Source organism: Siphateles boraxobius, unplaced genomic scaffold (assembly GCF_051911475.1).
Source record: "Siphateles boraxobius isolate OS27281-9 unplaced genomic scaffold, OSU_SipBor_1 66, whole genome shotgun sequence".
NCBI lineage: Eukaryota > Metazoa > Chordata > Actinopteri > Cypriniformes > Leuciscidae > Siphateles > Siphateles boraxobius.
The window spans coordinates 2,500,044-2,525,000 of record NW_027509193.1 but is presented as its reverse complement, the minus strand read 5'-3'; the positions used below and the strand labels follow the sequence as shown (position 1 = coordinate 2,525,000).

The window sequence follows — 24,957 nt, the reverse complement described above, 5'->3', positions numbered from 1 at the left end:
TGTGTGTGTGAGCGGGAGGCAGAGAGAGATGCGACAGAGTTGTGAAATTGCAGGCGCGGCTCGAAATGGTTATTTCAAATAGCGGGGCATATTTTAAACTAATCGGTTAACCGGTGTCAACCGGCTAATGAGGCTCGGTGGTCGGTCAAGAAAATGTTTAGTTTTCGCCATCCCTAGTCTGGTCCCGATTCTGCGCAGACTCAAGTCCCAAGATGTCAGCGCCAGATCGGGACAATGACGGCTTCACTTCTCATCAATGGAAGAGAGCGAAGGGGCGTCGTCCATCTTTTTTTACAGTCTATGGCTGATCTCATGTGAGTGACAGGTTGCCCCGCCCTCACACCAGTAAACATCATCACAGAAGAGATGAGCTGCAAGAGGCAGGGGAAGATATTTTGATTGAAGACTACGTTAATTGCAATGTGTCTTTTAAAAAGTACGTTTTCTAAAGTGCTAATTTCTAAAATTCCACAGGGCAAAAGTGCCCATAGCTGAAGAAACGTCCATAAACACACACTCTCATTGTCCCATATATTCCCCTGACACTCCATTGACCCGTGTTATGTGCTGTGCTAGCGCTGAGGCTGCACTCTCTCCAGCAGTGATGGATGAGGTGGAGATAACAGCAGCCGATGTGCGCAGAACCTCCAATCATTCACCTGACAGTCACTCCACTAAAAAGGGCACCTTGCCAGGGTCTCCTGTCTCAGCTCCTCCCTCCAGTCCCCCATGTTCCTGTTTCATCCTGCGTCGCTCTTTCTCCCTGCCATCACCATGGGCGCTAATGTTGAATCGCGTTAAGAACCCATTGCTCACCCCAGGCTCACGGCAACACTATCAATCACACACGTGCAAACACAGGATGCTGTCTCATAAATACAGCCACCAATGCTTCCTCTGTCAAACTCTGCCGGGGGGCTTGAATTTGATCTAATCAACACTGAGGCGGCTAGGATATCCTAAATAATCACTGCTGTCGAATTCATATTTTTTATAAACCCAAAATGCTTTAGGCTAACAACACCTTTTTAAGTGGTTATTAGACCTTGAAACCTCTTGCTTTGACACTTCTACAGAGATGATGATGATTCTTGTAATAAATGAATGGGGATTAAAGCATGATGTCTTTTTTTAGCCAAAAAACAAGTCAAAATGGACCCCATTTTTTTTTATACATGTTTTCTCATGTTTGGGTGAATTCCAATCAGAAGTGAGCATCCCTATGCCATACTTTCTTTGAAGGCCAGAGCCCTTGAAGTGAGGACTTTGGAGTGAGCAGGACACATGCGTGTCATAATGAAGCCATTTGGAGCGCACTTGGCGAAAAGGGCAATGAAAGACAACAATTTCCTCATTATCTTCACCTGAAATTATACTGTGAAAATGCAGCGCTGCACCCGTCACCCCATTAGCTGTTCTTAGAACAGGAATTTCTTATATAAAGCATATTTTAAAAACAACAATATATTGTGTTTGTGTGTTCTATTCCCCCCTTTGATCTCAACTTTAAAACTTGCCGTCTCTTCTGTGGACTCTGCAGGTTGTCATATTTACCGAACGTATTAAACATCCCTTTGCTAACGGACTTGTGGAAGGGCCCTTGGTAAAGGAATTAATGATGTCCACTTCCACAAGTGCCCTTCAAAGACTCAAAAACACTGGAATTTGCCCTATATTTCTTCTGTGGAACCGAAAAGAATATATTTTTGAAGAACATTTCTACTGTTTTTGTTCATACAATGAAAGTCAATGGGGTCCAAAAAAAAAGTCAAAATATATTTTGTTTAACTGAAGAAAAAGGTTTGGAACAACATGAGAGTGCGTAAAGGATGACAGATCGTTCAGTTTTTGGTGAACTATCCCTCTAAACCAAAGGTCTAACAGAAATATGCAAGCCGATTTTATTAGGAAACAAAACGGCTTTATTCATACGATTCATAAGATTTTTAGATCCACCCTTAAACCCTCAGTGGGGTTTAAGCAGATTGTACAAAAATTAGCAAATGAGATTAAGAACTCATTCGAATTCACGGCCATAACTTAAAATCGTTACAAATTTCCACGAGAGTGTGTTTTGAGACATTACGTCTATTCAATAGACTGCAAATGTTGAAGAATTCCATGTTAAAGTACCGTGGCATCATGAAAATAGCATGTTTTTTCCCCCCTAGATATGTAGCATAGTAATAGCATGGTAAAGTACCTTGGGTTGCTATGTAAATACCATGGTCAGGGCTACTGAAAAGGGGGCATGGTGTTGGCCTGGAACAATTATGTATTGTATTTAAAAATTACACACACTTACTGTGTCTCTGACCGTGGTACAGGAACATGGTATTCATTATGTATTCTATATATATCTAATGTCATGGTACCTCTACAGTATAACATAGAGCTTGTTTTGGCACATGCACAGCATGTACCTTGCAAGGGTTGATAAGAAACTGTTTTGCTCTTTGTTCTGATTGAGCTTTCTAGAAGAACGTTTGATTAGCCCCCCTTCAGCTGATAGAGGCTGCTTAGCATTGTTAAATAAACGGTTCAGATCTCTCTGGGTGGTTAAGTGTGAGGTATTGGTTTAAAATCAAAGTGTTCTCTCTCCTCGGAAAGGAGAGCACATTTATCACCCAGAAAGCCATGGCTCCGGTAAACAGTGTTTGTTTCTTCTTTAATAACGGTGCCTGAGGTTTTTGTGAAATGCTTGACAATGTCAGCTAAATTCAAGGGTCTGTTTCTGTCTCCGAATTTTAAAATTTTTGCGAACTATTCTTTTGTCATTTATCCACCATCATGTCGTTCCAAACTCATTCTGCTTCGTTTTCCATTGAGATGTCAGGCAGAACGTCTAGAGTGCTTTTTTTCCTTTAAGGGAACTGAGACTGTCATGTTCCAGAAATACCAAAAAGCAACATGAAAGTGGTCCATTCAAGTTATGCACTATATTTCACATCTTCAGAGGGGAACAGAATCGGGAAAGATGTAAACTTTGGTTGCCATAAGTGTTATTGCAGCGCATGAAAGAAAATAAGCCCAAATGAAGTAATAAAAAAAAAAAAGAGTATTTCAGGAATTCAACCGACAAATGGATTACTTATTAATACAGTAGTTTTCTCAGCACATAAAAATGGTATACGAGTATCTAAAAAAATTACACCAATCAGCTCTAAAGTGGAATTAATTTACAACTACTTAGTAGTTTTTAGTTTTAATCCCAAAGATTGCAAAAAATATATACATTTCTCTCTCCTCTTTAGACTGGAAGACACCTACAAAGGTCAAAAAGATAAATCTGTCACGGACAAACTAGTTAGCAGTTTGTTATTATAGACAGCTTGAGTGCTTGAAGTTGTTCTTGTCAAGATCACAGTTCATTTCCCGATCTCCATGAGAACAAAATCCCTTAAAGCTTTCTAATTAGTAGTGAATGGGCGGAATGTAAATGTGTAGCGCTGCTGCCCGTGGTTTAATGATATAGTGGAGTCTGAGGAGTATTGTGTAGATAATGGCTCTACAGTCATCTGTTACCATTGCTCGCCTACTCTCAACAGCTTGTTGCCCGAGATACAGTCAATCACTTTGTCTTCTCAAAAGCGCTTTTTGACAATGCATCGACAATACATTTTCTAAAGTGTTTGTATTCAAGTGCCTCTGCACTTTGTGTGTAATCGGATAGGCAACCAAGAGAAATTTATTGTCACTGAGGTTGCAGCTATTCAGTTTTATTCAGTTAAAACTGTATTGCACAATCATCTGCCTGTAGTAAAACTAGATTTTTATTATTATTATTATTTTGTTAATTATTCTTATGTAGCATTATTTTCATAGCATAGAAATCCACTTCTGTAAACTGTTGTTCTGTAATGACAGTAGTTGACCTAAAAGATAAACCATAGACTATAGAATAGAGAAAAACAATAATGGCATTGTTGCAATGCTAAGAATACAATGTACACTTGCATTGCATTATGAATTACACTCTGACATATTTCAGAATGGAACAACAAATGAAATTGAGCATTTGCAACTTGAACAAGCTTTTTTTTTTGGCACTGTAACTTTAAAGGGATAGTTCACCCCAAAAATGATTTCATTATTTACTCACCCTTGCCATCCCTTTTATATATATAAAAAAACAAAGATATTTTAATACAGTAATACAATAGTAGCAGTAGTCAAGCCATAACCTTTAGTTTTATTAAGCATTAATATATAGATGTGGCCAATCATATGTCAATGTACTGATCAATACATTAATGTATATCAATACCCACATCATAAGTTTTGTCAAACCCCCTTTTCAAGGATATGTTAAAAAAGATGGACATATGGAAAGCAATCGGTCGTAACCTGGGAATAAATGGTGAGAAGTATTAACGATGAGATATTATGCAGTTTAGCATAGTGTAACAAAATTACCTCAGGTACTATCCAGCGCTAGTTTTGACAACATTGCTGAAGTTGCAGTGAAAAAGGCGTTGTATACATAAAGGTGTTGACTATGTGATGTTTTTATCCCATCATTGACTTTGTCAGCTAAATTCACTGTTAGATTGATCGATTACACTAGACTTACTCGGAACATAGCATGCTGGCTGAGGATATCTGCTGGCAAAGACGTGTAAAGGCAATAAGAACAGCAAAAACATATAAAATGACATGTTGTAAACAACAATTATAATAAAATTTGCATTCTCCCAACTCCTCTCGTCTATTAAGGATATCGTGTACCCAAAAGCACCTGTTCTCCTTTTGATATTTTTTTGTAACGTAAAGCAGCAGCAGGTCATCCATTTTCGCCACTTTGAAACAGCAGCGCGGGCGCGCGCGTGCTTAGAACAAAAAGACGCATATATGTGTCGTTGGTGTGGACTCATATATATATATATAGTTATCTTTATCGTTATCTTTATAGTTATCGTGCTTGGTGTGAACGGGCCTTTAGTACCCACCCAAAACACTCAATGCCCGTGCAACAACCACCCTACACCTTATCAATGCCCTATCAACAACCCAGAGTACCCCAGCAATATCTTAGCACTCACTCAAAACTCCCAATTAATGCTCTAGTAACAACCCAGATTATCTTAGCAATGCCCTATCAACAACCAAGAACTCTCTAGCAATACCTTATCAATCCCTAATTCACATCACCATCACAACCTAGCATCAAGTTGCTAAAGTGTGACCCTGGTGGGAAGTTTTGCATTAAGACACACCACTCAAATTCCTTTTGAACATGCTGTTGACACATGCTGTAGTCAGTTCACTACAGCACACAAACCTCTCTGTGCTCGTGATTGAAGTCTTTCTTCAGTGTGCCCGAGAGAGGTTTTTCAGTATTAACAAAACCACAGTTTTCTCTCCCCAACACAATCAGGGCAGCCCTAAAGAGCTCTCAAAGAGCAGCCTGACTGCACAATCTAATGACTCGCCATTTAAGTAACACTCTTCCCATGAAACACAGACACTCTGCAGGTAACGGAGTGCTGCTGTGAGGGATATTAGTTGCGCTTAAAAGAACAAAAAAAAAGACTCAAGTTTGCTATCAAAGAAGATCAATCAGTTGCCTGGGGGATGTGCAAAGCACACACTTCTCTATCCCTGCCTCATTTATATATTTTTAAAATGTCATTTCACCGCCAACACTTAATGCACTCCCATGCAGTCTGTCCGTCCTCTCATCTCTCCTCACGCCTGTCCGTCACACACAGAGTGAAAGTGGTAGCGATGAATTATTCACCACCACTTGAACTCCATAGCTGCTCTTGTTCTCTCGCTTTTTCTGCAGATTTAATTGGGTTTCAGAGGATAACAATGAGGACAATATCTCATTAATCAAACAAAGGGCCTGGGTGTTTTTAGAAAAGCTCAGATGAATGGAGGTGAAGGTGAGCATGACATGCTTCAGGGGAGAGAGGAGATTAAACTGATAGTTGTGTGTAGCACACATGGGTCGCATTAGGCATCGAATTTGAATGTTTGAAGTGTCATTTCTTCTGTAAGAGGAATTATGGCTGGTCGTGAAATGCTGGGTATTTACTAGGATAAGAGCAACTTAAAGGTGAAGTGTCTAAAATACTTTTTCCTATCCTAGCGTATTGTGTATAGAAAACAAGCCTGCATTTTGTAGATATATGTCCATTTAAAAAAAAATAACAATGTGGCTCATGTTTTTCTATGAGGGTTTGAAAACATTACTCTGTTTAACCTGTCATAGTAGCACTAGCTTAAACAATGATGTGAGTTTGTAGTGAGACTAAACTTCCGTTTAACTGACCAGTGGCAGGTGAGGGGTGTGTTTAGGAAACTTGTTTGGGAACAGTCATTATTATTTTTGCAATTCTGTTTCATCCAGGTTGCTTTTTCTATCTCTTTATAAGTGCACTCACATTAACGGAATTGTGTGCAAAAAGCTATTTTGTGTTTTTACATTGTTATGCTACGTTGGCAATAGTGTATGTAGCAAGTGTATAAAAAAGTTTTCAAATTAAGCCACTTTCAGTTGGTCAACAGATCGAAGGACTTGAACAACTGCGGGAATTTCCCAGTGGTGTGGATTCCTATTAAAATGACTGGATTTTGCTCGAGAACATTTTCTGAACATAAATGTGACAAAGTTCTAGATAATTTTTACCCATCCTTTAGTTTTAAATAGCCTTACGGGTAGGTTCAGGTCAGTACCTAGTTATTACCTAGTACCCAGTTATTGTAATCACTATGAGTGCATAGTAAGTACATGTGGAACAGAATTGTAAAATAAAGTGCGCCCGAATGTCATCATGATCATGTAAACTTGGATTTTAGTGCATTAATTTTTATTTTTATTTTTTTGTTGCTATTTTGCAAACTGAAGTTCAAGTACAAGATGGGCCACAGAAACTGCACAAATTCTTCAGGCTAAAAATATTTTGAATGTTCTTTTGATATCAAGACATTTAAAGCTCATTTATATATACATACACAGTAGTAGCACTAAAGGAAAATAAGAAACGGGAATCTAGTACTTGTTAGAGATGTTCACCGGAACACTTTGCCTACCAAGATATTTATTTTGACTAAGATTGCAAAGATTCATCTTGGTCCGGCACACACAAACTGGCTGTGTCTTTACCCAGCCTGAAGGCTTTAAAATAAATGAGAAGTACGTCATTTCTGATAATTGACCTATAAATATAACCGCATGAGCCTGCAGGGCTGTGGTCATACTCCGCATGTATGACTGGCTTGATAAGGATCATTGCGTGTCTCCTGTGTGGCAGTAGATGCAGAAAGTTGAACAGATGCCCGAGGCCTGTTCTGTTCACACAGATAAGCAGCTGTCATGCACTCCAAAACTTATAATGCATCCTGTATCAGGCAGAGAATAACCCTTGTGATTGTGAGGCTGCTGTAAACTTCCAGTGACTTGTGATATGGGCTAAAACTTGTTCCTGTGGTGGACCAAAGGCTATTTCTGATCTTAATCTGATCCACATTACATGTTATTTTGGCAATTAACAGGTGTAAGGCCCGGCTGGATCGGCCCATAGAAGGTTTTCCGGTCAGCGGGTGAAGGTCTCTGCGCATTACCGTCTTTCCGCTGGGCAAAGTGATTTGATTAAATTAAATACATTTTCTCATATGTAGCCTACTATAGAGTTCTCAACGGGCCGGGTCGGCCCGACAAACCCGACGGGACCCTCGGGTTCGGGTCGAAAATATAAGCAAATGTCTCGGGTCGGGCCGTACCTCGGGCTTAATCTTTTCCGCTCAGTGAAAAAAAAAAAATATGAATCACCTGTTCACCGTAAAGAAAGTCTGGCTGCTGCGTTCAACGTGCATCGCGGGGGCAGACCTGACGCCGATGTGTGCACGCCTTAAGCTGGAGAAGAAGATGGAGTTGGTGAATAGTAAACTTGCCACAGGTGAATTCGCCATCGCTACTACAGGAGTGGGAAAATCAGAGGTCTGGAAAGTGTTTGGAGTGGTGCTGGATTCTGATGGAAATTCTACAGGGTATGTGCAATGCTCAAAATGCAAGGTGCTGATGAATCTTTGAGGCATATTTAATAGCCTATATAGCCTATTTATATATTTAAAGTTTGTTTCAGTTGTTTGTATTGTTTGTAGGCTATTGTTAAAAGACGTGAACATTAAAGGTTGATTTGAATTCCTGTCTGCTGGTCATGATAATAGCCTACGTCTATGAGAAAAAAAGGGGAAAAAAGTACATCGGCATCGGGCCGCGGGGCGGGTTCGGGCAGATAATTCATGTTGATGTGTCGGGTTACATCGGGTCCGGGCTTTAAAAGCCACGGGCCGGGTTGGATTGTAATTTTCAGGCCCGTTGAGAACTCTAGCCTATTAAATCATTTCATCCGACTCAATAAATAAAAAAGGTGAAGGTAAATGTGAGCGAATGTTTGACTATTCTTTTTAACTGAAAATAATGCCAGAGTTGATTAGAATAAAATCAGATGTTTACAATTTATTATGTCAGGTAAATGTATCACGCCAATTGCATAATCGGTTCAAAGATAATTGATACAAACATCAAATGCTCTGAAATAAAGAGAGAAGATGCAATACCTTGACATTATAAAATACATGATGCGAAGCTTTCTGCGTACACTTCACATCACAGGCTAGTCTGGGTTACAGAAAACGCGCCAAGCTCTTGTTGCATTTCATTATATAGACAGACCAAGGCAGAAACCTCTTTTCAAATGTAAACATGAGTTCACAGTGGGAATTCACATTAATCACTGTCCCAGACTTACTCTGGGCAGAAGTTGATTTACATGGAACCATTTGCTAACAATGGGCATTTGCTAACTTCTGAGAGCATGAGACCATTTTCCTGGAAGACACACCCTCCTATGTATATGAATTATTTATAAACTCTTAAATACCCGATTACCTTTTGGTTTACTTCTTTGAGAATGAGACCTTTGTACCAGTCGCACTGAGACGTTTCAAATGATATCAAACGTGTGATACTGTATGATAATTATTCACATTAAACTATATAGATTTTTGGGTGAATTTCAGATGATCTCAGCATGATAGAAAGAGTGAATGGGGAATGGAAATTCAAGGGAAAAATATGTAGATTAGGATTGCTTAGGTGAGACTTGCGTCTTGAATGGTGCACAAGAGAGAAATTCAAATGTTAATTTGCCCTCTCTTCCAGTTTTCCCAGTCTTACACAGGAGACAATGTTACTTGCATATAAAGTGGCCAAGTTATGTGACATTTAAGAGTGGATGGATCTGAAATCGTATATACTATAACTTGATGAAACTTTATAAGTGTGCTTAAAGTCTGCAACTACTTGGATATACATAACAATAGTAAATAAAAGTAGTTCACAAGTGAAACGGCTATAAAACTAGAAAAAATGTGGGTCGAGACTTGATTTAGATTATTTTGAGTTGACTGGATTGTGGAAAATGGGCATTGCAAACAAAAGAGATGACCAGCATGAATTCCAGTGGTTGGTATATGCTGGTCTAGCTGGTGAAGCTGGCTGACCTGTGTACTCTTGCTGGTTAAGAGTCCCCCTGTGGTGAAAATAAATGTTTTAATGTTGTTTATACAGTATGTATATGTGATGTTTTTAATATGCTTTAAGACAAACCATTTACAAATTCTTAAGTCAACACCATTGCTGAGTATTTTCTCCTAAAAACTTTAGTGAATCAAAGACAGCCTCAAAAACGTGGTTTGAAATCGCTGGTGTTTCTGACGGCACAAACTACCTTGTAACCAATCAGATCAACGGTTGATCGTCAACGAGTGGATCTATGAGCTGGTGTGAGTGAGTGGAGGCGGGGCTAATTTACATGTTCATAGAACCTCGAAAAAATGAGGCAAGGGTGTAGAGTTACATTCAGGCTATTTTAAGGCATGAAGAATTTTTTTTTCCAGGGAAAAAATGTTAAAATATGTAATTTTAGTGATCAAAGATGAGTTTAAAGGTGGAAATTATTGACTACAGGGTGGCTTTAAGACAAAGGCTTGGAGGGCACTCCAAGAATTTTAGTTAACACATTCAAAATAAAATAAAAACTTTAAAGCAAAATCAGTTTAACAGCTACTCCCTGTATCACACCGTTATTTATTATAAATTTTTTTTTTAAAGACAATTCATTGGCTGGATATTTGGTATGTTGTTAAACAACAGTATGGTCCATTGAACACACTGTACTTCTATCCATCACAACCTTGTATTCATTCCTGTCGAAAAATAGTGACGTTAAGGTCTATTGTGGAGAACCAAAGTCCCTTTCAAGGAAAGTCTGTTCACTTGGCAGCCATATTTGAAGGCAGTTGCAGTAATGCGACGATTAGTGATTGGCTCTTATATTTAGAAGGCGGGACTTAATCTGCCATATTGCGCTTTACACTTTCTCCCAATCGTAAATAATATGAGTGTACCGTCTTGGTATATCTGAAGTCTTATGCAACACAGACGTAAGCTATTTTCTGCAATTTTGTGAGACTTTCGATTCACTAGTCGCTGTAGGTAAATGACTAGAAGAATAGCAAAGTGCAGTAATCGGTAAAACTATTTGTGCTACAAACCAGTAGGTTTATATCCATGATAAAACATTAAAATTATATTGTAAGAAATACCAGTTTGCAATATAAAGCAGCATAACAAAATCTTTTTGTATAGCTAAAACTGGAAGCGAAGACTCATTAAATTTACAAATCGCCATGCCCACTCTTACATTTAAAAATGAGGTGGATTCATAGTTAGAAAAATACAATGCTGATGATATATACAATGCTGATTAATGCAATTATCTGACTCCATGCACAGGCGTAAAAACCTTTACTACTTTGGGCTTAATTTGTGGTGAAATATGTCATGTTGTACTTGACTTGAACCTGGTCCTGATTGTTTTGGGTCTGTGTCTCTAGTACAGGATTGGCCAGCTGTACATGATCAGCAAGCACAGCCACGAGCAGAGCGAGAGAGGAGAGGGAGTGGAGGTGGTGCAGAATGAACCCTACGAGGACCCCACCTACGGCGCCGGACAATTCACTGAGAAACGCATTTATCTCAACAAGTGAGTAGAAATTGTCGTCAGATACTGGTCAAGCCAAAGCATGAGTTGTTGGTGCATGGGGTCAAGGTGTGTGACGCACTATTTTAGGCAGTCAACACATGTTACACGTTAAAAAAAAACATCACTTGTATTGCTAAACCGTAACATGCATGTTGACTATCAGCAGATGGTCCTTTGCAGAATGTTCTGGCCAACATCCTATATATAAACATGCATGTGTAACGACAAACTGTTGCTTTACTTGACATTTTATGACATTTTATAGGTTTAAATCTGATAAACTGGCATAAAAAAAGTGGCAGCTCATTCAAATAATGCCAGAAGAAATGAATGCAAATTATTTGTGATGAGAATCTCTCCTTGGCTTTATATCGTGTCTGCTTTTACTGCATGAACTGGGAGGATGTCCTTCTAATGCAAGAGTGATTTCTCTATTAACTATCTATTAAGTGAGCCAGTGCTGTTAGCTGCATTACATACATCATTCTGCTGCCAGACGAAGTGAGACCAGATTCAACCCTGCAGGCATGAGATTATGTATGTTATTGTGTGATTTGTTCATCACTGAGGTATATTTAACACAGAAAAGCACCATATCTGACCCACCTTGAATGTAAAATGGGTCTGTAGATTGTACAGGATGACATTTTATATACCGGTTGAATTCTAGATTAGTGAATCAGTGAAATCTTACTGGCCCAAACAGTACTACACTGGTCTTTTTATGCATTATTCATCAGTACATGTTATATCGTTTAATTTATTCAAAAATTTCCATACAATATATTCCATATTTCACTATTCTTAAGTATTTAACATTCCCTTTCAGCTGACATCACCTACACTAATGTTTACCATTAGACAAACTATTATTTAGCTTCAATTCAGGTCTTGTCATTTCCCAATGGATAAAATCTGGCCCGGCATTTTTTTCTACTTTCAATATAATTTGGAAATATGTCACTGACGTAAAATGGGTTGCAAATGCCTTTTCAGGCTTCTATCTACTATTGACTAATTTCTCTTTTTTTCCCTGTTGTCTGTTTTTTTTTTTTTAAATACTGTGTGTGTGTATATATATATATATATATATATATAGAGATGGATGTCTTTTAGTACATTGGCATTGAGCCTCAGTCGGGGTCAATGCAGTGTACCGGAGATCTTCAGTTCATTCTCACTGAGAGAGCAGTCTTTAAGTGGCTGCTAGTTTAACAAGAATAAGTAAGGACATGACTAGGGACCCAAACACTTTTCCAGAAATAGCCAGCAATCGGGTTGACAGGACACAGTCCCCCAGGACACTGGCCATTCTGGGCACTGATAAATCGGTCGCTCATGCAGATGTGTTTTTGGAGAAACGCTTTATTGAGCGGAGACATCAGTCCCCCTGGAACCAGCTTGATTAAATTGTTCCTCTAAGGGTCATGATTGGCTGAGAGGTGGTCATGACATCACTTCTAATCGGTTCAGTACTTAAAAGTTTTTAGCTGATCACAATATCACTCAATTCAGATATTGTAACCAGAAATATTTAAAGAAAAATCTACCTGGCTTCTAAGCCCCTTTCACACAGAGATTCCCGCAAATACACTGATAATGTGTCCCAGAATTTGTCCTGGGATCGTTTGATTTTGGTTCATTTACACTGCCAGTGAATTTGTGGAATCTGTGCTTGCGTTCACACACATCCCGTAAAGACACATGACATCAATGTGTCATGTAATGTCTGTAGCGTCTTAAGTTTACTTATGATCTGCTATTTCACTCTTGATAAACCAAGCTTGTGCTTTTTTTTTTTTTTTGATTCGATCATAAATTAGCGCATCACGTACCATTTCACTTAGCTGGCGAACGATCTCAGCTTCAGCATTATCACTACGGCACAGCTCTTTATGGCATTGATCCTGCCTTTTATTCACACACGGCGCGTTCCGGGACTGGTCTCGGCAGTGTTACTAGGTCCCCATCATGGGATCGATGACGGACTCAAACCCCGGGATGTGTTTGCGTTCACACTGAAGACACTGGCAATTTTATGGCAATTTTATGGGATCAACACGCTGTGTGAAAGGGGCTTAACTGAAACAAGTACCAAATATACATAGAAAAAAACCCCAAAGTATAGCTATTTATAGAGACATTTAAAAAAACTAATAAAAATGTCAAAAGCATCTCCCAATGCATAAAACAAGGCCCTGTCCAACAGTTTTTTTTTTCTACTTGAATATCATTTGAAAATGTCACAGAAGTAAAATTGGTTGCAAATGCCTTTTCATGTTGACTTTTACCTACTATTTGTTAATTTAGTCTCCCTCTTTTCACTCTTCTAGAATGGTTTTATGTGTGTGTGTGTGTGTATACAGTTGTAATCGAAATTATTCTACCCCCATTGCAAATCAGGTTTATTGGCAAAATTTACAGACTTTCAGCTGTTTGAAATAAACAAATCAAACAAAAGTAATTACGAATTGCTCAAAACAAGTGTTTCAAGTGATTTCCCCAAATTCAATGAAAATGCAACTTAATAACTTCCGTAGTTTCGAAATTATTTAACCCAGCACAAATCTGCAAAACGGGTGTTGTCTCGAGCACACCTGATACAACTAATCAAGGGCTTCATTAGTTGCACCAGGTGTGCTTGAGCTAGAACTCCAAGACATACGCCAATATTGACCCAAAAGCATGGAACTTTTCGTCCCTATGGATCAGCGGTATGTCTGGAGGAAGAAGAATGAAGCATACGCTGAAAAGAACACTATGGCTACAGTTAATCATCCTCTGGCACTGGAAACCTGCAGTATGTGGAAGGCAAGATGGATTCATTGAAGTATCAGGAAATCCTTGGAGAAAACGTCATGCCGTCAGTGAGGAAGCTGAAGCTTGGGTGCCATTGGACCTTCCAACAGGACAACGATCCCAAGCATACCTCAAATTCCACTAAGGCTTGACTGCAGAAGAAGTCCTGGAAGATCCTACAGTGGCCATAGTCACCTGACTTGAACCCCATTGAAAATCTCTGGTGGGATTTGAAGAAGGCGTTTGCAGCACAAAAACCCAAGAATATAACTGAACTGGAGGCCATTACTCATGAGGAATGGGCTAAGATTCCTCCGAAACGCTGCCAGAAGCTGGAGTCTGGTTATACATCTCGATTGCAGCAGGTCATAACAGGAAACTTAGCTCTACTAAGTAATGAAGATGCTTGCCATGAAGGGGTTGAATCATTTTGAGATTGTAAAAGTCATTAAAAGTTGCATTTTTTTATTTATTTGGGGAAACCACTTGAAATATTTGTTGTGTTGAGCTATTTCAATTACTTTTGTTTGATTTTGTTAATTGCAAACAGCTTTGTGTCTTCAAAAGTGTACATTTTGCCAATAAATCTGATTTGCAAAGGGGGTTGAATAATTTCGAATCTGTATATATTTGACTTTGACAAACGTGAATTTAAAGTATTAATAAATAATAGTATATAAATAATAGTAAAATAACAGATTTAACCAGCTTACTACTTTTTTTTTTTGATTCAGACAGTTTAAAGGAGTCATACGATACATTTTCATGTTTTCCATTTTCTTTGGTGTGTTGTGTCTGTGCATGTACTGTATAAGATCTGCAAAGCTCAAAGTCTCCCACAAGAAGATTTATTCTATCTAAAAGAGAAGGCAGATCCAGACCTATCCACTCTGTGTTTCTATGCGAAAGCTTTGGCCTTCCGAAAGTGGATGCAGTTAGGAATCAGTGGTTAGTATTTATTTACAACAGAATTGTTCCAGAACAGTACAACCCAAATGTTTGTGTGAGTGCAGTGTGTTTCACAGAGGACAGTTTCATGAACCTGGTAAGCTGTGCACAAAGGCTATTTCTAAAACAAATGGGTAATTCCAACTTTACTAGGGCAATCTTGTTTGTCGTTCTTACGATCAAAAGTGCAGATATGGATTCGTGTTTATAAACACTGTATTCTCTGTTCTACGCTTTTCAGAATCAGATTCTGGCTCGAACTGATATGGTAAAACTGACAACATTATTAACTGTCTTTTATAATTGCTTTGGAAGCTGAGGCTCACGATTATGATCATTTATTATTTCTACTTGAATAAATTATTGTCGATTTATAAACGCTTGATGTGTTCGGCCAATCACAACACAATCAGAGCACACTGCCCTTTTTGGATGGAGTGGCTTTGTATAAATCGATGCGCTTTAGAAAGACTAGGCATACTGGAGCCAAAATAATGTACAGTATGTGAAAAATAATGTATTTTTTGGACATGTTAACATTCTATTACACCCAATACACAAAATAATGATCTTTGAAGATACCATTATGGCACCAGACTGTCTGAAGATTTGATTTTCCTTTTCCTGTTCAGACCGCAGTCAGTTTTAATAGCACGTCCACACTAGTTGTCATAGTAACGAGGCAAACTTATGTAGGTTCAGCATGTAAGAGACTTTAGCAATGCATGCTCCGCCACTGATTGTTTTTCATTAGGGCCGTATCCAAATCTGACAAGGGTGTAATGCCAAGTAGTGTACCTCAGTTAAGCAAGAGAGCATTGATTGGTAAGAATGTGTCCTTGGGACTTTTCAAAAGGACAGTTATAGCTTTGCAACTTCGAGTTGTTTATGAAGTGAAGCATTTGGACACACTCCATTTCTGTTGTTATCTACCCCTCCCATTATGGAGGAAAATCAGCCTGAGACACATTACCAAAAAACAGATTTCAGACCATTTTTGAAGTCAGTTTGGATCAGGCAAATTGTATTTTGTGCTCCGGCTACAAAAAACAGAGTTGGATTGGCCTGCTTGTGTGAACATGGGTTCAAAGTGCCCCAATTATGCTATTTTAAAGGTTCCTTGTTTTGTTTTGGAGTCTCTTACAATAGGTTTACATGCGCCAGGGGGAAAAAACGCTTTCATTTTCTCATAATATAGATTTCAGCATCCCCTCTTTTCTCACGGTGTCTGAAACAGTTCAGTAAAGGGTTCAGTCTCTCTAAATCCATTCTTTCTGAGAGCCTACTCTGCTCTGATTGGTCAGATGACCCAGTCTGTTGTGTTTGGTCTACTCTGCTCTGATTGGTCAGATGACCCAGTCTGTTGTGTTTGGTCTACTCTGCTCTGATTGGTCGGATGACCAGGTCAGTTGTGATTGGTCTACTCTGCTCTGATTGGTCGGATGACCCAGTCAGTTGTGATTGGTCTACTCTGCTCTGATTGGTCAGATGACCCAGTGTGTTGTGATTGGTCTACTCTGCTCTGATTGGTCAGATGATCCAGTCTGTTGTGATTGGTCTACTCTGCTCTCATTGGTCAGATGACCCAGTCTGTTTTGATTGGTCTACTCTGCTCTCATTGGTCAGATGACTCAGTCTGTTGTGATTGGTCTACTCTGCTCTGATTTGTCAGATGACCCGGTCTGTTGTGATTGGTCTACTCTGCTCTGATTTGTCAGATGACCCGGTCTGTTGTGATTGGTCTACTCTGCTCTGATTGGTCAAAACAGTGTCTTCTCAGCATGTCAATGACACAAACCAAACTGTTCTAGACCTCAGCTAAAACAACAGTGTTTGAGGGTCAATGTAGACGTTGTTCGCGGGCAGCCAATGAAGACCATAGCCTGGCATTATGCAAATTTGTTACAAACTTGCTTAGGTTCAGTAGGAAATAAGACTGCAGCACTGACCACTCTTTTCAGGCGGTTCAGACTCAGTTCTTTCTTTTGGGAGACTATAACTCCATTTATTTTTGCTTTGATCTTTGAAACTTATACATTCACAAACAGCTATATTACACACTACATGAAAGGTTATATCTGAAAAAGCATAAAAGAAGCACTTTAAATACACCCAGTGAGACAGAAAGACAAATATGTTTTTGTTCAATGGTGTTTTAATTACACACCATTTAAAAACAAGCTTCAAACCTTTGACCCAGTGCCTGAGGGTCAGACTAAATTTAGTTCAAGTGCTTCAGTAGCTCAGCATTTGCTTTAAAATAAATGTTGAAATGCTAAAAAAAATTGTCAGTTTTTATTGTGTTTACAAATGTTTGGAATAAGAGCTGTCCCTAGTTCAATGGGTTTTATTTTTATTTTACAAGCCTAAAATATCCTATTTTACAGTAGGATAACTAGAGTAGCAGTTACAACAAACAAATTAAAAATAATTCCCTCTCAAAATCCCCTTCATCTCGTGTGAACTCAAGATGATAAAACAAAGCTAAAACAAGACTTAAAGGAGATAAAAGACATGATGAGGAGGAATAGTCAAAATGGATCACACATGAGACCAAAAAAGACAGAAGGAAGAGAGAAAATAAGAGCGAGCGTGTGGGAAGGTTGAGATTTGCGTGGGATGTGAGACGGCTGAGCTCCCGTCTTTATAGCACGTGAATAATTTGAGATTTGCCTGTGTGAAGCTGTACGTTTTCGCCCACAGTCCACCTGGTTTTGCGCTCGTGCGTGCCATGCCACTTACACAAGCTTGAGCCGTACCGAAAATGTCAATCTAGATCATGTTTTGATTCACTTCAGACTGAAATATTTAAAAAAAAATGGATGGGTTTTTTTCATTTTTGAATGAATGGAAACAAACAAATCCACAGGAAACCTGTAATATAATGGGGTTTAGTTAATATGAAGTGGTGTATGGGATATCTGAGAGTTAGTGTAGGCTCGTTTTTCAATTTTCATTTTAAAAGCCCTCAGGATGAAGCTTCCCTCAGTTTCACATCACAGATTTGCCGAGTCATGCGCCAGCGAAATCTGCAAGGCCTGCATAAAACCTTCCTTTATTCCCACTGCTCAGGCTTTTAGGACTGGCACCCGTCCCAGTTTCATCCACTCTGCATCTGGCTTATTTAGGACACAACTGCGGAAGGGCATGAGAAGAACTTTATCTCCATTGGCTTATTTCGTCAAGATGTAAATGTATTATGCTTCCCCAACGTATCAACATTGATTTTACTGGTTTTACTGTCGCATCCAGCAACAATAAGATTAAGTTAAGAATAAAAATTCTGTTGTTATTTACAGACCCTGGATACATGCTTTGGGGGAGGGAAAGGTCATGAGTGAATACTGTCTTAAAGGGATAGTTCACCCAAAAATGAAAATTCTGTCAGTATTTACTCACCCTCATGTTGTTCCAACCCCGTAAGACCTTCGTTCATCTTCGGAACACGAATTAAGATATTTTTGATGAAATCTGAGAGCTGGATCACTGCTCCATAGGCTTCTTCAGGGATTGAAACTTGCCAGCCCCGTAAAGTTATTAAAGACATCGTGAAAATAGTCCAAGTGACTACAGTGGCTCAATCTCAAGTTTATCAAGCGACGAGAATACTTTTTGTGCACAAAAACAAACAAAAATAACGACTTTATTTCAACTATTCATTTCCTTCTCTGTGTGCCTCTAGTCAGTTAACTTAGTGTAATTGCGTAGTGCTACGTCACACGTAGGCTCACTATTGGCCGACGCTGGTCATGTGTGTGATGCGGGTGAAGTACAACAACAGAAGCTAACACTATTACACTAGTGAACTGACTCGAGGCCCACAGAGAAGGAAATGAATAGTTGAAATAAAGTCGTTATTTTTGTTTTTTTTGCGCACAAAACGTATTCTCGTTACTTGGTTACTTGGGTTGGAACAACATGAGGGTGAGTAAATACTGATAGAATTTTCATTTTTGGGTGAACTATCCCTTTAAATTTGACTTAATATGACAAGCATTGCATAACAACCCTTCAATAATTTCTTCTTTTGTGTTCCATGGACAAAATGGCATACATATTTGTAATGACATGAGGGTGAGAAAATAATGACAGAATTTTAATTTAAGTAAATCACAGCCTCTGATTATTGAGACACAGGACACAAGATGTTCCACAATTTTACCTGCCATTAAGTTTAAAAACCGCAACACTCCCACACAGAGATGAACGCTAGAATGCTCTTAACATAAATTTGCTGTTTTATCTTTTTAGAAGATTTTAGTGGACAAGCACATTAGTTGCAGGAGAACCCTCTGTTTGTGTTTGTGTTTGTTTGTTTTTTACCTAAAAGTGTCTGGGCGTCAGATACTGTAATGTGCAGAACAATAATCAAATGATCCCAAATCCCAAATGTTACCCACTACTGAGGCACGATTGAACAGTCTATTAAAATAACATTGCTATTATAAATGTTTTTATTTAAATCTTTTTTTCTTGTATCTCATGGGAACCTTATGGAAATGATTAAAATCCTTGAGTTTTGCCAAATCTATAGGTTGTCAAATAACTGGCCAAATTATTACCGCTTGCAGGCTTTACTTTTTCTTTTTTTACTATATTATATCATTGTAACTTTGAGTTATGGTTTGAGAACATTATAGACTAAATCTTTTATTTGAATCTTACTTTGAATATAAAGTTTGAAGTGAATTGTTCACATGAATATTGATTGAGTTCAACAATGTCACAAAATCTCTTTTTATATCATTTTATATAACTGACTGTTTGCACTGAGCTTCATGATGTACTTCCGACTTGAAATAAAACATCTTCGCTAGTTTCCAATGTTTCCAATGTGCCATTGTTCCTGAAACTCATCTTAAAATTAGTGTTTGGAAGAAGATTTTACAGTCTTTTGAAAGTGTCACACCCATCAGGCAATGTCGGGCTGTTTTTGAGCGTCGGTCGCCTTAGTTTTTCGTGTGTGTTCCGCACAGTTGACTTTAGTCGGACGCCGTCTGGGTTTTTTGGGCCGATTCAGCATGTTGAATCGGCATCTGTGCGTTGGTGAGAGAGAGAACTGTGATTGGCTGCTTAAAGAGACAGCAGCCAATAAAGTTTTCTGCCAGTAAAGTTAATCTAAGAACAAAGGGAACAGAGAAAATCAGAGTCAGTGCACGAGAATAAAAGCGAAAGTGATGCAAGCGAGCAATGAAGTCCAGCAGTTGTTGGAATGCATCTTTATGTATTTTCAGTTCATTCTTAAAGTAAAAGGTTTGATTCTTCAGCATTCGTAATACATATTTGACATGGATAGCTGGCTCAGATAGTGTGATAGCAAGGAATTTTTTTTTTTTTGTGTGTGAAAATGGAAGCAGTTGGTTGAATATCTGAACTTGTTTGACCGATTTAATCCAAAACAAACAACTGTATGTGTTGCACAACTGTACTCTGTCTTGTCCCGTATCCCGAGAATCATTGAAGATTTCAGATCTCTCCAGTGACTGATATGCTGTCTGTTTATCAGTCAATCTCACCTTTCACATTCACAGCCGTCTATTAGGACTGAGTGACTGATTGAAGACCGTTTTTGCAGCTGCTCTTATGGAGATTTTGGCAGCGATTAAGGAAATCTGATCTCAGACAGAATGAAAGTGCATCTTCGTCCCTGAGCATCCATCAGTGCTTCCTCACTGCAGTTATTAGTCTGTCATTACCCCTGTTATTGCAAGGGGGGGGGGGGGGTACGTTTGGCACTGGTGCAGTGAGCTGGCATTCTCTAGTTTCTTCTCAATACTTATTCTTCCTGTATTTGTCTCTTTCAGCAAGCTCCCCAGCTGGGCCAGAGCTGTGGTGCCCAAAATCTTCTATGTGACGGAGAAAGCTTGGAATTATTATCCCTACACCATCACCGGTAACTACAGCTGCTTACTTTCAGGCATACTTCCCTGTTGTAATTGCTTAACATCTTATGATACTGTGGAAATAACACACTTTAAAGGGGTCCTATTTAGCTATTCCACTTTTTCAAATTTATTTAGTGTGTAATGTTGCTGTTTGAGCATCAAAAATATCTGCAAGGCTACAAAGTCCTCTCCAAAGGGAGATATTTTTTTTTCCCACAACATTTCCAAAACTCATTTGTTTGACCCTCTTAAGGTTGATGAACTCAGTGGTTAAAATGTATTTTAAACACTGTTCCTGAACATTATAACCTCAACGTTTATCTGTGCACTGCACATTTTATGGAGAACAGCTTGTTTTCTGTTGCTTTTGTTAGACTGTTTACTACTCCTTAGGAAAATTAACCATGGTTTTGTTATCGATTACTGTTTGTATTACCTTAGTTTTCACAAATATCATTATTAAATGGTGGATGATATTGTATCTATAATGAAGAAAATTACAAAAAAACATACCAATCTGAAACATCCTGTGAAATCCGTACTTGCAAAGTCTTTGTACGAAATCCGTTCTGGACAATCCCCTTGTTCTTTAACATTGTCAGGGTCTGAATCAGGCTCGAATTGGTTTGAAATTGGCACCATCCTTATTCATATTTACATTAGAGAAGAACTCAGTTATGAAGGGGTGGGACATTTCCTGAACACGTGCTAAGAGCTGCCAGTCACAACCAGCCAACTGGGCCAGCTAACCAATCACAGCACATTTTATATTTCGGAAGGACTTCATTGAAATCGGCGCGTTCGAGACAGACTGGGGAGAGAGGAGCTGTAATAATGTAAAATATGTGAAAAATAATGTACTTTTTGAAAAATCAGGCATGAAAATATATTCTAGTACACCCCAAAAACAAAATCAAGACTTCGTTAAAAGAAATAATAGGACCCCTTTAACCAACTTTATCAAGATTCTGTTCATAATGTTGCTCTGTCATTACAGTAATTGACCTGTAAGAGAAAAGTGGCCATAGAAGATGACTTTTCATTTGATTTATGGTAATTAAGTAATTTTGCATGAGCAAGCGTGAGTGCCTAAACTGAGGAAAGGGTTCAGTGTGGTTCTATATAGAACCCTAGAGTTCTTGACTCCGTTTTAAAGAACCCTTTATGCCAAAAAGTATCATTATTAGGAGAAATTTCTTAAATGATTGTGTAATACTTTGATGTTTAATGGGTTGTTTAAATGTTTTTCTTGTGATAAAGTATGTGTACGAGTGGTTTAATTCATTAAATTTCATTTAAAATAAAAATGAGTTTAAACTAAATTATTAAAAATAAATACATAAAATTATCCCATGATGGGAACCCCTAAAAGGTTCTAGATATTAAGTGCCTGACATAACCCTTTAAGGTTTTATATAGAATCTATTCTTATAAGATTGAGCTGTAGTGCTGAAAATACTGCATGTATACAACAGTTCATATTTTATAACAGTTCATAAGTTAATATTGAGAAACTAACATTTCAGACTAAATTTGGCCAGTTTGTATACAATTGTGTGGTAATTGGATCAAGCAGCAAAACATGGGCACATTTAATGAAAAATATTACAACTGTGAATTTAAATTAATAATTATAATTAAATATCGTTTCAGTAGATTGTCGAATTGTTGGATACAGTCAAGAAAGTTGGGACAGAATTGCAAGTTTAAGAGGGAGAAACGACATTGGCAGTTTTAAAAACATCCATATTTAAAAATAATTTATCTAATAGTTCTCACTATATTAGTTGTCTCAAATGCATAAAGTAAACCTACTTTTTGGAAAGTGCTACTGTGAATAGGCCTTTGAATGTGAACAGGTTTTCAAAAGGAGTTATTCTTTATAAAATGTTAATACTAATATAATCATGATAACTCTCTGAATAGTTTTAGCATTTTAATGAACATGGCAATCCTCATGTATTTGGCCTTGATGGACTAGATCTGATTTCCATGCTGCTACTGCTGATGGATACACAACCACTGCTGTGAACATGTAAGATGCATGTTAAGCTGCTGCATAAATAGATAAATAGATAAATCGATAAACCCCGTAGCAGATCTTGGCAGGTGGAGCTGGGGAGGGGGAGGGGTTCAGCGTTTACTGTAGGCTAGTCAATTTAAATGTTGTGCAAGCAATCTCATTGGATGCTGAATAAGCAGAGGCCAATCAGCTTGTGCCATGTAGTAAATGGTGTTTCATGACTGAACTAGATATTTATTTCACAGCCAAACCCATATAAATCTTAAATATTTGTATAACCTTCTTCTTCTATGGTCAGACTTCTATGGTCAAGCACACGTATATATATGATGTACTGAATGTCTGTGCCTGTGAATCAAAGTAAGTATTGACAAGATTTTAATTAACAGGTCAATTATTCCTTTAGGTGTCTTATTTGTGTACGAACATCTGTTAAACGCTTTTAAAAAGCATATATATACATACAGTCTAGATCTTAAATGTGACATGCAATTGCTGAATGCCATCCTAAGCTTCGTCAGGGGCATCTCTTTGACATATGAGCAATTATTGAGCAAATGCTTTAGAAACGACCCCAAATAAAAAGGAGCTTAACTCGAACCTATCAGAGATGAATGTGTGCACACACCCACACAGGTTTGTCACGCACATGCACACACACACACATTCAGTGCAGAAAGAGAGCGTAATTTCCCCCGAAGAACTGCAGTTCTTTTCTGTGATGACTGTCATGTGTTTATTGCCTGGTCCATGGCCTTTAACATGAAATCTCTCTCTCTCTCTCTTTCTTTCTCTGTCTGTCTCTCTCTCTCCCGGGCTGTTTTCTCTCCCACCGCTGGCTCTCAGAGTATACAGTGAGTATGACCACTACTACTTTTTATTTGCGTGCCTGCAACTGAAACTCAGAAATGTCAGATGAAATGAACATGTTGAACACACTAATTTGCACTAAAAAAAAATGGTCTTATGCATTTTATGCTTATTAATAAGATTGATACGAGAAATTATGTTTGCATCAAGCCAAATTCCATTGGAATCAGTTGTGAGTCGAGTCTGTGTTCGTTTCACATGAATGGAGTGTAGAGTTGATATTAAGAGTGTTCACAATCACTGTCATTTCTATTTCAGGTTCTGTTTCAATTATCTTGTCTATGTAGGCAGTAGAGATGCGCGGTTGGCGGTTATAGCCGCGGATAAACCGCGGATCGGGCGGATGACGTAACGAAAAAAAATATTTTAATTAAATTTGGGCGGGTGGCGGGCGGTTTCTAGTCTCGCGGCTGTCATCAGCAGCACCTTGTATCGCCCAATCAGCGGATGGCGGGCGGGTGCGGTTTTGAAAATTGGTCAAAAACGTTGATGCGGATGGATGGCGGACGGATGATGAGTTTTGTGATGCGGTTGCAGATGAAATAATAGTCCATCCGCGCATCTCTAGTAGGCAGCACACATCAAGCTCACTATGTTTTGGAACAGAGCTACAGTGTCTGTCAGCTGATTCTCCTTAGCCACCAACCATGTTGTTATGCTATCCCAGAATGCACCGCTCTTGTTTTCTGTTGCTGTGCTGTAATATAATTAGAGTGTATTGGAAAACCTTGCAGACCAGGTGTCTTCAGGCTCCTTGGAGACCATATTAGGTTTCATGGAAAACCTTGTGCTTATTCGAAAGAGCAATACATACATTTTAATACCTCAGGACTCCTCTGAGCTTTATGAATATGTTGAAGGTTTAAAGGTTTTGGGATCTTAGGTGCCAGTCACGCAGAATGTTTTTTTTTGCATTTAAAAAAAAGCAGGGCAGTGGAATAGGAGAAATGTTTAACTTCTTTTAACTTGCATTTTTCGAATGGCATGTCAAAAGATGTGGGATGTGAGCGCAACCGTCAAAGACATCTATCTCGAGCTTGTTTAAAATGGAAAAACAATGGAAAATGAGCGTTCTGTCTGTGTGAACAACTGTTTAGACTTTCATCACGTCTTATGTAAAAAGGGCTTTCTCCTTCTAGACAGAAGGAATGCTGTAGCTACAATCATCCAATTGGTGTTTCCGTCTGCATACACTTATAATATTTAGGCCTATATGTAAGATTTATTTATTTGAAGTGCATTTATAACATGACGGGCTGGTGTAAACGAGCGGTGGAGATGTGTGGAGGATTAAGGCTTAACTTAAGCTGGATGACAGTCAGTGAATCTCGGAGTGTCTCCGCGTGTTGTATCTGTACCTAGAGATGAATGAGAG

General features: G+C 38.5%; 1 protein-coding gene across 1 annotated transcript in view; it reads left to right on the top strand.

Annotated features, from left to right (window-relative positions):
• Window positions 1–24,957, top strand: part of pitpnc1a (phosphatidylinositol transfer protein cytoplasmic 1a) — a 96,126-nt gene that overhangs the window by 49,937 nt on the left and 21,232 nt on the right. Inside the window, exons 2-4 of the mRNA XM_077211686.1 lie at window positions 10,909–11,057; window positions 20,609–20,697; window positions 23,559–23,566. Of these exons, the coding sequence (XP_077067801.1) occupies window positions 10,909–11,057; window positions 20,609–20,697; window positions 23,559–23,566 (246 nt within the window). The remainder of the gene's footprint in view (window positions 1–10,908; window positions 11,058–20,608; window positions 20,698–23,558; window positions 23,567–24,957) is intronic.